Source organism: Phacochoerus africanus, chromosome 11 (genome assembly GCF_016906955.1).
Source record: "Phacochoerus africanus isolate WHEZ1 chromosome 11, ROS_Pafr_v1, whole genome shotgun sequence".
In the NCBI taxonomy this organism is placed as follows: domain Eukaryota; kingdom Metazoa; phylum Chordata; class Mammalia; order Artiodactyla; family Suidae; genus Phacochoerus; species Phacochoerus africanus.
Genome location: NC_062554.1, coordinates 60343927 through 60361023, shown reverse-complemented (window position 1 = coordinate 60361023; position 17097 = coordinate 60343927). Strand labels below are relative to the sequence as shown.

General features: G+C 42.0%; 1 protein-coding gene across 3 annotated transcripts in view; it reads left to right on the top strand.

Moving 5' to 3' along the window:
• The first annotated feature begins 88 nt into the window (after positions 1–88).
• NCAPD3 (non-SMC condensin II complex subunit D3) overlaps positions 89–17097 on the top strand; it is a 73749-nt gene continuing 56740 nt past the window's right edge. For all 3 annotated transcript variants that reach the window (XM_047751852.1, XM_047751851.1, XM_047751850.1), the window contains exons 1-7: positions 89–695; positions 3412–3566; positions 8966–9128; positions 14455–14639; positions 15211–15378; positions 15485–15546; positions 15728–15815. In XM_047751852.1, coding sequence (XP_047607808.1) covers positions 632–695; positions 3412–3566; positions 8966–9128; positions 14455–14639; positions 15211–15378; positions 15485–15546; positions 15728–15815 — 885 coding nt within the window. In that variant the 5' untranslated portion in view covers positions 89–631. The remainder of the gene's footprint in view (positions 696–3411; positions 3567–8965; positions 9129–14454; positions 14640–15210; positions 15379–15484; positions 15547–15727; positions 15816–17097) is intronic.

Genomic DNA, 17097 nt, shown 5'->3' with positions numbered 1-17097 from the left:
GCGCGCATGCGCACGCCTCCGCCTCCCCGGTCGGGCCGGCGCGCCTCCAGCGGAGCGCGCACTGCGCATGCGCACCCCCTCTCCCGGCTTTCCCGTAGCTGACATGGCGACCCCGGCTTCCTTCCAGAGCTCCGACCAGACGTCCCGTAAAATTCAGAAGTAAAGAGGTCCTTTCTGAATGCTTTTTTCTGCTTTTCTTTTATTTAGTTAGGTAAACGGTAGGCCGCGACCCATACTCGAATTTGTAGATGTTCGACTGCGGTCTGACAGGTAAACGCGGCCTTTTGACAGCACGCGAAATGCCGCCTGTCAGGGCAAGCGTGACAATTACAACAGGAAGTACCCTGCCTTAGATTCGCTTCAGGGTGTTCCCTATTTGGGGAAAGCGAGCGAGAAGGATAGCGCTAGATTTAGCTCGCTTTTTGACACCACCCTCAAGACTCGGCTGGGTCAGCCGTCCCGGTCCTGCTCGCGCTTTGCGCATGCAGCAGAAGACCCTGCTGATTGGCTGACGGACAGAGCCGACCGGGCGCCGTGATTGGTGCATAAGAGTTCTGTTCTCCTTAGCCCGCCGGGGATGTCTGGGCGCGCGCGCCAGAGAGAGCTTTGAAAGTTAAGGCGAGCGGCAGTCATGGCGGCGCGGCGGGGCCTGGAGAGCAGCCTTCAGCCCTGGAGCACGCTGGACCTCAGTCCGGGTGAGGAGACGATGGGAGCCTGGGGGCTGTGGAGGGTGCTGGGGAGGGCTCGCTCGGGTCAGCAGCGTGGGAGCTCCCTTCTTGGCCTGGCCTCCGGTCTGCGCGTACAGCCTCTCAGGTCCCGAGGTTTTAGGCAGCGCGTCGGTTTGGTGGGCCGGAGTGACGTCCTGGACTGGAGTGCAGGGGTGCGGCTGGCGTCCCCGGGAGCCCCTCCCTCGTCACTGAAGGACCGTGGGTTCCCCCCGCCCCCAACCGCTGGTGGCAGCGGCGTCTCGTCGCAGGCCTTGACCGCTGCCCCTGGGGCTGCTGTCCAGCCCAAGCCCCCCCCCATCTGGCCGGCCTATGCACTTGGGGCGCACCTTGCCTCTTTCGGGTGTTGGCACTTCCGGCCCCGTACACTTTCCAGGACCACTTTGAAAACGCAGGCGTGACCCACCAAGTCTGAACCTTCAGTGGTTCCACTTGGCTTCCTAAGTAATGACCACATCTTCTGTTTGCACTCAGAGCCTTTACCCAGCCCTGCAGTTATCCTTTCCCAGAGCAAGAGCTCTGGAGTCAGACTTGAGGTCCGTGTCTTTGTCCACCACTTAGCATCCGTGCATCGCGGGCCAACTGGTTAACCCTGCTAAACCTGGGTTGTTTATGTGTCAAATGGGGTTCAGATATTTATTTCCCAGGGCATTTGTGAAGATTAACTTTGTAACCTGCTAACTGTTGCATCTTCTGTTACCGAACCAAACTTGGGTCCCCTGCCCTGAGCACAGTAAAGCCAATCTGCTGACACTGGGTTGTGTGAAGGAAAGTGTAGCGTTTATTGCAGGGCCAAGCAAGGAATCCAGGTACCTAGTGCTTAAGAGACCGGAGCTCCCCAGAAGTTTCAGGGGAATGATTTTAAACACAAGGTGAGGTAAAGGGGTGGGATGTGATCAGCTGGTAAATGTTCTTCTAATTGGTTGGTTGTGTGGTAATGAAACATCAGCATCATTAGCCTTCCAACTGGTTTGGGATCTATCTGCTTATGGGTAGCATAGAGTTAACTTCTTCCACCTGTCGTGGTTTCAACATCTGCAAAATAGCTCTAAGGACATGGCTCAGAATATTATCTATAGCCCTTGATAGCCTGAAGGTCCTTGACTTTGTTGAATGGCTAAACTATTATTATTTTATCTTGCTTACTGTTTTCCTTTCTGTGTGCATTTTCTCACTTCTCTCATTAAATTTATTCTTTGACTAATATTTTTCTACAGACAAAAGGCAGATGGAGCACAGGGAGGGTAGGGGTGTGTGTGACTGAGAAGGCTCCATGGGGTTCTGCTCTGTTACACTAACTGCTGAATACATGCTGATACCTCACCCTTCACAGGTGAGCTCAGTGCTGTCACTATTTAGTTGGTTTCTAAACAGATACTTTCTTACCCTTTGTGTCTTGTTATGGGCCCTCTCCCTCTGGAATGCACTTTTCTGCATTTCTTTCCCTGGCAACCCCTACATTTGGGTGCAACTGAAGAATTGTCATCCTTTCCACCTCTGTTCCTCCTTCTCCCCCAGTAATATTCTCTATCTATTTCTCTACTGTTGCACCTTTCTACTACTGTTTTAACACCCTTCCATTCTAGACGTGGTAATAGGGCCATTTGTTGAACATATTGATTTCCTAACTCCAGATCTATTCTTTTCTCAGCAGGACTTGATAGTTCTTGACCTCAGAAATGAGCTCAAGAAATATGGGTTTGCGTTTACAAGTATGCATATAGGAGTTCCCATTGTGGCTCAGCTGGTTAAGAACATGACATAGTGTCCATGAGGATTCAGTTCAATTCCTGGCCTCTCTCAGTGAGTTAAGGATGTGACGTTGCTGCAACTGTGGCAAAGTTCACAGATATGGCTTGGATCTGACGTTGCTGTGGATGAAGCATAGGCCTGCAGCTGCACTCTGGGAACTTCCATAGGCCACAGGTGCAGCTGTAAAAATAAAAGAAAAAAAGCATATAAAATAAATGCTAAAGGGAGTTCCTATTGTGGCTTAGCAGGTTAAGAACTTGACATAGTGTCTGTGAGGATTCAGTTTCAATCCCTGGCCTCGACCAGTGGGTTAAGGATCTGGTATGGCTGAGGCATAGGCTCTCAGCTGCAGCTCTGATTCATCCCCTAGCATGGGAACGTCTATATGCCACAGGTGCAGCCGTTTTAAAAAAAAAAAAAGCATGTATGAGAGAAAAAGGCAGGGGAAGATGAAGGAACTTTTTTTAGGAGGATGATTGTATTTGTTAGAACAATTAAGAAAGGGTGAATGAATAATTAGAGCAACGTAAACAGTCATTGACCTCAGGTGTCGCTTTGTGCTGCACTTCTTTTAGGTTTATTAACTTGGTTATAAGACTTTCACAAAGGGACAGCTAAGGCAACCTTTTACTAACTTTCTCCAGATTGAACATTTGGGAAGGATGAATCATCCCCCAAACTGTTACATCTAAAAAGTGCTTTTCTTCTTGATAATTTTAGAGGATGACCAACCTAATAGCCAGCTGTCAGTTAATGACTAATAAAAGATTTTCTTAACCTTTTCTGCTTCTCTCTAAATTTGCTTCAATTGTATGATACAGTTAATTGTGAGTTGTGTCTAGTAAATTTTTCTCTTTTTGGGTGTACCTAGAGTCTAAAGCTCATAGGTGTCTTGTTATAGGACATTTATTAACTTAATTTCATTTCCTGCTAGAATGGGTGGATGCAGTTTGGGAAGTGGAATTCACGGAGACTGAGCCTCTGGACCCAGGCATAGAAGCGGAGATTGAAGAGTCCGGACTGAGGGCATTCACAGACCTCTATGATAGTCTTTTCTCTTTTGCTACTGAAGAGCATGGAGCTACAGAGGTAAAGAAAAAGAAGAAAGAAACGGAGTTCCCATTGTGGCTAGTTCCCAAACCGCACTAGTATGCATGAAGTTGCAGGTTCGATTCCCTGGCCTTGCTCAGTGGGTTAAAGATCTGGCATTGTGGTGAGCTGTGGTGTAAGTAACAGATGTGGTTCAGATCTTACATGGCTGTGGTGTAGGCTGGCAGCTGCAAATCCAATTCAGACCCTAGCCTGGGAACTTTCATATGCTGCAAGTGCAGCCATTTAAAAAAAAAAAAAAAAGATAAATTTAAAAATCAAACTAGCCATTTAGTGGTTAGAAGTGGAAGAGAGTGAGTTCCCTGGTGGTCTAGTGGTTAAAACATTGCAGCTCAGGTTTAGATCCTGGTCTGGGAATTGAAATCCCACATCAAGCCATTGCATGCCATGGCAAAAATAAATAAATAAAAGTGGAGGATAAAAGTCATTATCATCTAAATCTTAATCTTTTAGTGTATAGTTTATAAGGAGTACAATAAGAGTGGCATAAATAATGTTCATTTATTGGGATATCCTCATAATGTTCCTCCCAATGGTTCAAGGTATTAATCTGATTCTTTCTCATGACCACCTTTTATAACAGCAAATTAAAAAAAATAAAGTCCAAAGCAAGGAGGAAAAACAAGTAAGACAGCCAAGGACAATGCAATAACAATTCAGGCATGTCTTAACTTTAAGAAAATTGGATATTAAGCTGAGAGGTGATTAGCTGAATTACAAACGGAAAAAGAGTTCCTTTAAATATTGAGTTCTACCTAGTGTACCTATTGCTGTTTAGATCATTAACTGCTTTTCAAAAACTAAAGGGCCAGAAAGCAGAACAAAGAATACTGAGATATTAGCATCTCTGAACATTTACTTATTTTTATTTTTTATTAATGATTTTTTTTCCATTATAGCTGGTTTCCAGTGTTCTGTCAATTTTCTACTGTACAGCAAAGTAACCCAGTCACAACATACACATTCCTTTTTCTCACATTATCATGCTCCATCATAAGTCACTAGATATAGTTCCCAGTGCTATACAGCAGGATCTCAAAAGCAATAGTTTGCATCTATTAACCCCAAATTCCCAGTCCATCCCACTCCCTCCCCCTCCCCCTTGGCAACCACCAGTCTGTTCTCCATGTCCATGGTTTTCTTTTCTGTGGAAAGGTTCCTTTGTGCCATATATTAGATTCCACATATAAGTGATATCATATGATATTTGTCTTTCTCTTTCTGACTTCATTAGTATGAGAGTCTCTAGTTCCATTCATGTTGCTGCAAATAGCATTATTTTGTTCTTTTTTATGGCTGAGTAGTAGTCCATTGTGTATAATATGTACCACATCTTTTTAATCCACTCATCTGTCAGTGGATATTTAGGTTGTTTCCATGTCTTGCCTATCATGAATAGTGCTGCAGTGAACATGTGGGTGCATGTGTCTTTTTCAAGGAAAGTTTTGTCTGGATATATGCCCAAGAGTAGGATTGCTGGGTCATACGGTAGTTCTATATATAGTTTTCTAAGGTACCTCCATACTGTTTTCCATAGTGGTTGTACCAATTTACATTCCCACCAACTGTGCAGGAGGGTTCCCTTTTCTCCCCACCCTCTCCAACATTTGTTATTTGTGGACTTATTAGTGATGGCCATTCTGACTGGTGTGAGGTGGTACCTCATAGTAGTTTTGATTTGTGTTTCTCTAATAATCAGTGATGTTGAGCATTTTTTCAAGTGCTTGTTGGCCATCTGTATATCTTCCTTGGAGAAATGTCTATTCAGGTATTTTGCCCATTTTTCAATTGGGTTGTTGGCTTTTTTGCTGCTGAGCTGTGTAAGTTGTTTGCATATTTTAGAGATTAAGCCCTTGTCAGTTGCATCGTTTGACACTATTTTCTCCCATTCTGAAAGTTGTCTTTTTTTTTTCTTTTTTTTTAATGGTTTCCTTTGCTGAGCAAAAGCTTGTCAGTTTCACTAGGTCCCATTGGTTTATTTTTGCTTTTATTTCTCTTGCCTTGGGAGACTGACCTGTAAGGTTGATATCAGAGAATGTTTTGCCTATGTTCTCTTCTAGGAGTTTGATGGTGTCTTGTCTTATGTTTAAGTCTTTAAGCCATTTTGAGTTTATTTTTGTCCATGGTGTGAGAGTGTGTTCCAGTTTCATTGATTTACATGCAGCTGTCCAGGTTTCCCAGCAGTACTTTCTGAAAATACTGTCTTTTCCCCATTTTATGTTCTTGCCTCCTTTGTCAAAAATTAATTGACTGGTAGGTGTCTGGGTTTATTTCTGAGTTGTCTATTCTGTTCCATTTGTCCGTCTGTCTGTTTTGGTATCAGTACCACACTGTCTTGGTGACTGTGGCTTTATAATATTGTCTGAAGTCTGGGAGAGTGATGCCTTCTGCTTGGTTTTTGTTCCTCAGGATTGCTTTGGCAATTCTGGGTCTTTTGTAGTTCCATATAAATTTTTGGATGGTTTGTTCTAATTCTGTGAAAAATGTCATGGGTAATTTGATAGGGATTGCATTGAATCTGTAGATTGCTTTGGGTAGTATGGCCATTTTTACAATATTAACTTTTCCAACCCAGGAGCATGGAATATTTTTCCATTTCTTTGAATCCTCTTTAATTTCCTTGATGAATGTTTTATAGTTCTCAGCATATAAGGTTTTCACCTCCTTGATCAGGTTTATTCCCAGTTATTTGATTTTTTGGGGTGCAATTTTAAAAGGTATTTTTGTATTTCTTTTCTAATATTTTATCGTTAGTATACAGAAATGTGACTGATTTCTGAATGTTAATCCTATATTCTGCTACTTTGCTGAATTTGTTGATCAGTTTTAGTAGTTTTTAGGTTGTCTCCTTAGGGTTTTCTATATATATAGTAGCATGTCATCTGCATACAGTGACAGTTTTACCTCTTTTCCAATTTGGATACTTTTATTTCTTTTGTTTGTCTGATTGCTGTGGCTAGGACTTCCAGTACTATGTTGAATAAGAGTGGTGAGAGTGGGCATCCTTGTCTTATTCCAGATTTTAGTGGGAAGGCTTTCAGCTTTTCTCCATTGAGTATTATATTTGCTGTGGGTTAGTCATAAATGGCTTTTATTATGCTAAGGTATGTTTCCTCTATACCCACTTTGGCAAGAGTTTTTATCATGAAAGGATGTTGGACTTTGTCACATGCTTTTTCTGCATCTGTTGAGATGAACATGTGGTTTTTGACTTTTTTTAATTAATAAGTGTCTATGAAAATTTTAAATTAACAAAAAAATGTTTCAGTTAAAACTTTCACATAGCCGTTCAAAGCTTAAATCATCCAGTGAAACATTCATAAGCTTAACACTGAGTAGCACATGAAGTACCTTGGAAGATAATATGATGGTAACCTCACACCTGGGGGGAGGGGGGGTAGAATTGAGCACTGGCTTTTGGAGCACTTACTCGCTTTACACTGGCCAAAAACCAAAACTCGTTTATGCGCATGTCCAGCAACCATGTCTGCAGGTGTGGAGAAGCACTGGGCCACCGGAGTCTGTTTTGTAAAAACTGCTCTAGGACATGTTCAATGCCATCTCACAGAAGATGAGGGAGCCTGGTGAGATTGGAAAGGTCCCAGAAAGAAAGTAGCTAGCTGGGAGAACACAAATGGGGAGAATGTTGACTGCAGTAACAAGGGTCCTAGGGCATCCCACGGAAGGGTCACTGTAGTGGGGACCTGCAGTGAGACTGATGGGATGGGGGCAGGGCAAGGGCACATGGAACTGAGCTGTAAGCAGGGTGCGCTGTGGGGTTCTAGAGTGTCACAGGGTCTTCGTTGTTTGCAAGACTCAGATCTAAGTAGTGTACGCCTGTTAACTTGCTCAGTCTTCACATCCAGCTCTCAGAGGAAGAGCTTCTAATGAGCCGTCGACAAAGGAACATGAAGAGATCCGTTTGAGGCAAGTGTTTTTGACCGAAGAGGGACTGAAGTGGGAAGCACTGTACACACACTGAGCTCCCTGAGTATGTTATGCCTTGAACAACATGTTTAAACTTCATGAGTCCACTTAGGTGTAGACTTTTTTCAATAGTAGCTGCAGGATTGCATGACCCCAGTTGATTGTGTCTGTGAAGAACTCACATGAAGAAACATGGATGTGGAGGAGGTTTATATGCAGGGAGCAGACCATAAGTTACACAAGGACCTTCAGCTCCACCCCATGTTGTTCAACAGGCACCTGTATTTTGCACATCTTTTTTTTTTTTTTTTTTTTTAATGAGTGTTATAGCATGGTCTCGAGTTATGGTTGTGGAAATTGGGAAGGAGGGCTGAAAACTAGGGACATTTTTTGAGGTAGAGTTAATGGAGTTTTGTGAGCTTAGCCTTTATCAGGTGTGAAATGCTGCAGAGGTGACTGAGTTCTCCGGGGTCACAGTTGGAGGTGAGTGGAGTGGAGCTGAAGTGGTGTTGGGAATGAGGATATAACATTTATTCTGGAAGTTTCATGGTGAATCAGAGAGGAGGGTTTTCCCTGTCTTTCTTTTCAGGGAAGCAGGATGTACAAGGTCTGATTTTTTGAACTGTTGTGGGCTTATGCTTTTTTAAGGTAGCCCAGAATAAACCATATTTAGTTCCTGTTACGTTTGGTTAGAGAAATAACCTATTTACTTTTCACATCTTTAATAAGAGAAAGCATGGAATTGTGACAAAGTTAATGAAATTTGGGAGTTCCCTGGTGGTCTAGTGGTTAGGATTTGGCACTTTCACTGCTGTGGGCCTGGGGTGAAAACTCTGGTCTGGGAACTGAGATCCCATATTAAGCCCATTTGTATGCCATGGCAAAAATAAATAAATAAATAAATAATAATAATAACTAATAAAATTGTGGTTTATGCTCTAGGGTTTATTTTCTTGTGTACCTAGGCTGCTTCTGAAATCCGTTGAGGGAGAAACTTTCAGGCCTTTCCTTTTCAGCTCCCATTGCCCATAGATTTGAGTAAGTTGCTCTAATTTCTAATTTCAGTTAGTAGTTTGAGTGATAAATGAATTTGGGTACATTTAACATAGATGGAGGGGTAACTTGTCTGAGTCATCACTAATAAAGAATGGCCCCAAAGTCTTAGTGTAGCTTTTAGGTATAGTAATTTCAGAAACCTGTATGCTTCAGACTTACCCAAAAATTTTTTGAAAGTTTAATTAAAGTTCCTTCTGTAATTGCTTATCTTTGTAATTTTGAACAGTATATTTCTAATTTTCTGTTTTAGCTCACTTCAAGATGGCAAACATTTATAATTAGGAGCCAGATGGTTTATTCCTTCTTTTTTATAAAACGCTAAGTACTTAGAAAAATCAGGTAATACATTTTCCATTTCTCTCATTATTGGCTCTTATCGTTTACCCCTCCTCCAGAGCATTTGGACCTTCTTTGCAGAGAACAACATTTCCCACAAGGCGCTGATGGCTGTGTTCTATCACTTTGTTCAGAAAGTCCATAAGAAAAATGTCAATGTGAAGCAGCGGAAATTTGGCCTTCATGCTGCTGCGCTTTATTTTCTGCTGCTGGAAGTACCAGGTATGTGTGTTTGGTATGATAGGACAGGCTTCTTTTTAATTTGTCTACATTGTCTTGAACTCTTACACTATTGTTTCCTCACTGCTGAAATGGAGTTGTTTTAAGGCTTGATGACAGTGAATCTGTGACACAACAGGGCATGTTACGAATGTCTCCTGTTTTTTTGTAAATGTGTTTTCTGCTATTGTTATGCTGGGTCTGTAACCGAAAACAAACAGTCCAAGAGGGGTAAGGCTGGAAGGGGATGTTTCTGAGCTCCAGGAACCCCACTCCCACCCACCCTGCCCAGTGTACCATTCTGATGTTGCCCTGCCTTCTGACTCCCTGTCCAGGCTGAGAAAAGTGCCAGGGGGTAAGGGGGTTGTCCACTGTTGTCTGCCCCATATGGGTGTGGACAGTAGGTGGGACAGTTCTTACCCAGAAAGTGTGAAGATAGCTAATAATGTTGACAAAGGAAGCACAGGGGAGGAGTCTGTCTGCGACGCTGCCTCACTTCCTTCATGGGCAGCCATTAGGTGGGAGCCCTGACAGAGTCCCTAGGGCAGTGGGGGTAGGGTGCAGAGGAAGGAGAGGGCACTCCATTCTATACATATTAGTTTACATCTGCTAACCCCAAACTCCCAATCCTCCCCCTTCTATACCTTCTACCACAACCACAAGTCTATTCCCTGTATCTGTGAATCTGTTTCTGGTTCTTAGATAGGTTCATTTGTGTCCTAGTTTATTTTTTTAAGGCCACACCTGTGGTATATGGAAGTTCCCAGGCCAGGGGTTGAATCTGAGCCTTGAATGTGACCTCTGCTGCAGCTGTGACAGCACTGGATCCTTTAACTTGTTGCACTGGGCTGGGGATCAAACCTGCACCTTCACAGTGACCAAACTGCTGCAGTTGGGATTCTTAACCCACTGTCTCACAGTGGGACCTCCCATTTGTGTCTTATTTTATTTATTTTTTGCTTTTTTTTTTAAAGGGCCACACCTGCAGCATATGGAAGTTCCCAGGCTAGGAGTTGAGTCAGAGTTGCAGCTCCTGGCCTATGCCACAGCCACATGGGATCCGAGCTGCATCTGTGACCTGTGCCACAGCTCGTGGTAACACCGGATCCTTATGCTGAGCAAGGCTAGAGATCAACTCGTATCCCCATGACTACTAGTTAGGTTCTTAACCTGCTGAGCCACAACGGGAACTCCTTGTGTCATATTTTAGATTCCACATATGAACGATATCATATGTTATTTGTTTTTCTCTTTCTGACTTCATTTAATATGTTAGTCTCTAGGTCCATCCATATTGCTGCAAATGGCATTATTTCATTCTTTTTTATGGCTGAGTAATATTCCATTGTATACATGTACTTCATCTTCTTTATCCATTTCTCTGTCGATGGGCATTTAGGTTGTTTCCATGTCTTGGCTATGGTTTTTGATTGTTAATTTTGTATCCTCTACTTTACTGAATTCATTTTCTGGTTCCAGTAGGATTTTCTGTATATAAGATTATGTCATCTGTGAATAGACATAACTTTCCTTCTTCCTTTCCAGTCTGGGTGCCTTTTGTTTCTTTTTCTTGCCTAGTCGCTTTGGTTGGGACCCCCAGTCCACTGTTGAGTACAAGTGGGGAGGTGAACATCTTGTCTTCTCCTGTATCTCAGGAGGAAAGCTTTGAGTCTTTGGCCGTTAAGTTTGATGCCCGCAGAGGGTGTTTTGAGGATGGCCTTGATCAGGTTGTTATTCCTAGTTTTTTGGGTATTTACTGTGAATGGTTATTAGATTTTGTTGTTGCTTTTCTTCATCTGTGTGGTGATCATTGGTTTTTTTCTTCATTCTAGTAGTATAGTATATTCATTGATTGATGTTCCTATATTAAACCAGTTTTGCATGCCCTTGATTATAGTGTTTAATGCTTTTTATGTTGCCAGATTCAGTCAGGTAATCTGGAAGATTTTTGCATCTATATTGATAAGGGATTTTTTTTTTTTTTTTTTTGATGCGTTTGTCTGGTTTGGATTTCAGGGCAGTACTAGTCTCTTGAGAATGAGTTGGGTAGAGTTCTTGCCTCTTCTGTATCTTGGAAGTTTGTGAAGAATTGGTTATTTTTCTTCTTAAATGTTTGGCAGAATTTGCTAGAGAAGCTATCTATACCTGGAGTTTTGGTTGAAGGAAATTTTTTGTTTATAGAATCTGTAGTGATAGGTCCTCTTTCATACCTGATGTTGGTAATTTGCATTTTTTCCCTCTTCATTAGAGTTTGTTGATGACTTAGTCATTTTAAAGAACTCACTTTTGCTGTGATTGATTATACTCTATTGTGCGTCCATTTTCTATTTCAGTGATTTTTGGTCTTTTTTATTGCCTTATTTAGGGTTTTGTCTGTTCTTATTCTAACTTTTGTAACTTCTTTTGGTAAATGCTTAGATCTTTGTTCTCACATGTAAAGAACATATATAGTGTATAAATTTTCCTCTATGTTCTGCTTTATCTGCATCCCCACAGATTTTTTTGTTTTTGTTTTTGTTTTTTTTTTGTCTTTTTGTCTTTTAGGGCTGAACCAGCAGCATATGGAGGTTCCCAGGCTAGGAGTTGAATCGGAGCTGTAGGTGCCAGCCTACACTAGAGCCGCAGCAATACAGGGGAACTGAGCCATGTCTCTGTGACCTACATCACAGCTCATGGCAATGCCAGATCCTTAACCCACTTAGTGAGGCCAGGGATTGAACCTGTGTCCTCATGGATGGTAGTCAGGTTTGTTAACCACTGGGCCACGATGGAAACTCCATGTCCCCACAGATTTTGATGATCTGTTCATTATTATTCAGGCTAAAGCAGTTTTCTGATTTTTCTTGTGATTTCTTCTTATGCCTCTGAAGTGTATTTTAATTTCCAAATATTTGAGCACTTTCCTGAAATCTTGTCATTGCTTGCTATTTTATGTTGAGATCAGAACACATACTTTGTTGATTACAATACTTTAAAATTACTGAGGTTGTTTTTGTTTTTGTTTTAATGGCCCAGTGCAAAGTCTGATTTTGTGAGTCTTGTATTTGCACTTAAACAGAATATGTATTCTGCCTTTGGGGAAATCTCTGTTCTGTGAAAGCCAAGTTGGTTGCTGGGGTTGTTCAGGTATAATTGCTAATTCGTGCATTTCTCCTTCAAATTCCATCAATTTTTTTGTTTGTTTTTTTGGTCTTTTGGGGGCCACACCCACAGCATATGGAGGTTCCCAGGCTAGGGGTCGAATCAAAGCCATAGCTGCTGGCCTATACCACAGCCACAGCAATGTCAGATCTGAGCTGTGTCTACGACCTACACCACAGCTCACAGAAACGCCAGATCCTTAACCCACTGAGTGAGGCCAGGGATCCAATCCACATCTTCATGGATACTAGTCAGGTTTGTTTCTCCTGCCCCACAGTGGGAACTCCCACTACTAACTTATAAAACGTTAAGACAGCATGCTTTCCTTTCTCCTCTCTTTGTGCTGTTGCAGTTAAACATTTAATTTCTACATGTCATAAAGTACACAATGTGTTCTTCACATTTTTTTCTTGGAATTATCATTTAAATGTTTTTTTAGAAAATAAAAATCTTCTCTGTTTAAAAGATTTCATCTCATATAATTTTCTTTTTTGGCCTGAAGAACTTTCTTCAACTCTTCTTGTGCTGCACATCTGTTGACCATCTATGCTCTAGGACTTTGATTCCATGAAAGTATCTTTATTTCACCTGTAAGAATGTTTTTGCTAAATATATAATTCTAGGAGTTTTTTTTCTTTCATTGCGTTTAGGGTGTTATTTCATTGTTTTTCTGGTTTAGCTCATTTCTGAGAGAAGTCTGCATGACTTACCATTGTTCCTCTGTATATTTTGTGTGTTTTTTTTTTCTTTTGGTTTGACTACTTTGAAGATTTTCTCTATTTAATTTAATCAGATTATCTATCCTTAGGTGTGATTTCCTTTGTGTTTGTCATGGTTTGTTTCCTTGAGCTTCTCAGGCCTATGAATTTATAGCTTTTAACAAATTTGGAAATTTTACAGTTATTGTTCCTTCAGATGTTTTCTTCTCTTTTTTTGGGGGGAGGGGAATTCCAATTACTTGTATGTTAGGTTTCTCGATGTTCTCCCACAGGTCCCTGAGCCTTTATTAATTATTTTGTTTCTGTGCTTCTGCTGTTTCCTAAAGTTTATGTGCCTTTGTTTCTGTAGCATCTTATCCACTATTGAGCTCATCTGGTGAAGTTTTTGTTTTCAGATCAACAAGTTGCATTTGATTCTTTAAACATTTTCTTTTCTCTTTGTTTAAGCTGTCTACCATAAAGTTCTTCCCTGCTTGCTCCATTCTCTCTGGAATTTCTTGGATTGTTTCTAATGACGATTCTCTTCTCACCATGAGGCATGTTTTCCTCTCTCTGGATGCCCAGTACATTTTTATTGGATGCTGTACATTTTGAATGTGAGGTTGTTGCGTGTCTTAACTTTGTTTTTTTCTTTAAATACTGTTGAAGTATGTTTTGATAGGCAGCTGTTGGTAGATTAACTTGGTCCTTTGGAGGCTTGTTTGAAAGCTTTGTTGGAGCAGAGGTAAGCCTTTACTCTGGAACTGGTTTGGCCCTGCTGTTTAGTGTATTTCTCTTGAGTTTCTAGTGAATGTTCCAGGTCACTCTGGCTGGCCAGGGTTGTGTGCATTCTGAAAACAGTCTATTTCCCACGTCCTTGACAATTTTCTTTGTCTGCCATCGTGGATTTCACCCCAAATGTCATAGCTAAAGGTCAGACTCATGCAGACTTTTGCAGTGCTTTCTCCACATGGCTTCCTCGTTTCCAGTGCTCTGCTTCAAAATTCCAGCTACCCCACTTCCCTGACTCTATGACCCCTGTATTCCAGCTTAGTAAGACCATCAGAATGTGTTTGGGTTCACTGTTCTGCTATTGTCCGGACACTGCCTCCAAACACAAATGGGTCAATTTAGCTTGCTGGAATCCAGTGCCTTTTCTCAGGGATTATGTAGCTAGGCTCTCTTGAGCTATGTCTTAAAATGGTTATTTTACAAATTTTCATCCAGTTGTATAGTTACAGCAGGAAGGAAAAGTATAAAACAAGTTACTCCCTTATGGCCAGATAAGGAAATCTCATTATTTATGATGAGCCCTATTGCTCACTGCTTAGGGCTCAAGTTGAATAGAACTCTTTTGCTAAAGGTTCATTGTTATTCACAGTTAAGGAAAAGCCTGTTTTTGCTTTTTAATTTTTCATTGTTGTTAAGAGACCTATTTCAAGGTGATTAAATCTACCCCTGCTTCCTCTTTATTCTTTACAAATAAATAGGCAGTGTGGCCAATCAAGTATTCCACCCAGTGATGTTTGACAAATGTGTTCAGATTCTAAAGAAGAGCTGGCCTCAGGAATCCAGCTTGAGCCAGAAAAGAAAGAAAGAACAACCGAAGAACTCTCAGGCCAATCCAAGGGGGAATAAGAAGAGAGGAAGGCCGCTCAGGAAAGAGTCTATGGAGGTAAGAAGGAGAGGAGTAGTGAAGCATATCTGTACCAGCATGTGGCTGACTTATTTATGAATTAACTTCACATTATGTTCAGGCTCCAGGGGTCATGATATCCAAAGCCCTAACATCTGGTAGGACTTTGGGTTGCCTCATGTATTTCTTAGCCCTTGCTACCTCCCCAACATCCCCATCACCTCCCCCAGCCTCATTCCCAGGTATGTCTCACCACAGGCTAACAGATGTGTTTGCCACATTGTCTTACCAACATTAGAGGCAGTGGTCGAAGTATCCTGAGGACTTACATCCTACATAATAGAATAGTGTTAATTCCAAATTCTTGTGTGACAGAAGGGCAGTAGAGGTTTACTGATGTCAGAATCATAAGAATTTTCACTGACAGGAAAATATGGAACTAGAAACTTGTGGCTTTTGTCTAGTCCAGTGACTGACCATTGTTACAGTGGAGACCTAGAGCAGTAAGGGACCTGGAGTTTCACTGGCCTTGATTTGGGGAAATGGAAAACCATGGGACAGAGTAATAGGCAGTATTGCACAGTCAGTTGTACATTTCTTCATAATCTAGATGGATGAAATTATTGAAGAACAAGAGGATGAAGAGAGTATTTTTTTTTCTGCTTGGGACCTTTGTCAAATTCGAAATGCCATCTTTGACCTTTTGAAGAACTTTTTAAGGCTTCTACCCAGGTTCTCCCTGAAAGAAAAGCCACAATGTGTACAGAATTGTATAGAGGTAGGTGAGAATTCCAAGAACCGTGGGCAAGGTCAAAGGGTGTAGGGCATGGCTGATACTTGAAGAGTGGGAAAAACCAGGCCTTTTCTTGGTACCTGTTTTCCAGGTGTTTGTTGCATTAACTAATCTTGAACCAGTTCCTCGTGAATTTCACGTTACACAAGCCAGGTGAGCCATTAAATCTTCTAATGCTAACATTTAAATATGGTCCAGTAAGTTTTGTTCCAGCAGAAGTGTACATGGCACACAGGTAGAACTTATTCATTTAAATATGGCTTATAGGGTTAGATAGGGTTAGGAAGTATTCCAAGTGAAACCATATCCATTAACTACTGCCTTTTTTCTTTAGAAACCCTAACCAAGCGAAGTACATACCAGAACTGGCCTATCATGGATTGTACTTGATGTGCTCCCCATTTCATGGAGAAGGAGATAAGGTAAAGGAGGCAGGGCCCAACAAGGTACTGGCTGAATTGAAAGCATGCAGTCATATGATGGAGAATGCTGGAAGCAGTTGATGTGATACCATGTTAACTTACTGGTCATTCTCCTGACCTGAGGACGTTTATATAATGGAAGCATCACTGTTACTTGTTGCCTGTGGTTCATTCCAGACCTGTATCATAGTGCATGGTGGCCACAGGAAGTTCTCGTTGGGTGAAGGCGCAGGGAGTGGTTCCAGTGTGAACAGGGTGGAGGAGCAGATGAGCCCCTGAACAGAGCATGGCTTTTACAGCAGCATCACCAAACTTTTCTGAGGGGGCAAGTAGACAGTCACAGAGCTCTCACGTTTCCTGGCTGCCCATACTTCTGTTTGGGTTTGTGTTTCAGTGCCCAATCCTACAAGCAGGCTCCCAGTGAGTATCCATGTATGGCTTTGCCCTATGAGCTTAGAGGGCCCCATAGCTCTAGACACTGCAGTTAGGGCTTGTCAAGTGCTGGCGTGTTACTAAGCCTGGATCTTGGTAATGAAGCAGGAGTTGCCCCCCCCCCCCAAAAAAAAACAGCGACAGACCAAGGTCCTGGGCCTCTGGTGGCTATGATACTCCTGGTTTCCAGGGGCAGTGACGTGTGGAGAAGATGATCCTGGGCACTTGACTCTGTACATCCCTGTCCAGGCTTGGGCCCCACGGCTCACTGGCTGTGTCCTTGTGAGAGTTCTTCCACCTGAGGCCTCAGTTTTCTCATCTGGACAAAGAGGCTTCCCTTCCTTGTGGATTTGTTACGAGGCCTACAGGGAAGACTGCCTCAGCACAATCCCTGCTGTCTAGAAAACATCCCCTATTTTTATTCATTATATCTTGTCACTTCTCTGTGTTTGAAATGCGAATGTGATAGCATTCACAGTAAAGCTTTTAATTCCGGTGCCCTTTTGAACATTTTAGAAGACGAGGCCTTTCAGGCTGCCAGGTCTCTAAGGATATAGTGTTTTCATTGTGAAAGTGTTGGCCTGGTGTTGGGAGATATTGGTTGTAGCCTGACCTTTAATGACTGACTTAGAACAGCTTACCTTGGGAGTCTTTTATTATGTATAAAGTGGAGATAATAATGCTATTGTGTATAAAATGGAAATGCCTTGTTTCATAGACTTGAGAGGTTTCAGAGTAAGCATGGTCGGATCTAATAATGCCTGCCACATGTTTGGTTTCCAGTAAATGTTTTGTTTGCTGGATAGATGAGTTAACTAGTTGGGTAAATTATGCAGGATAGTATATCAGA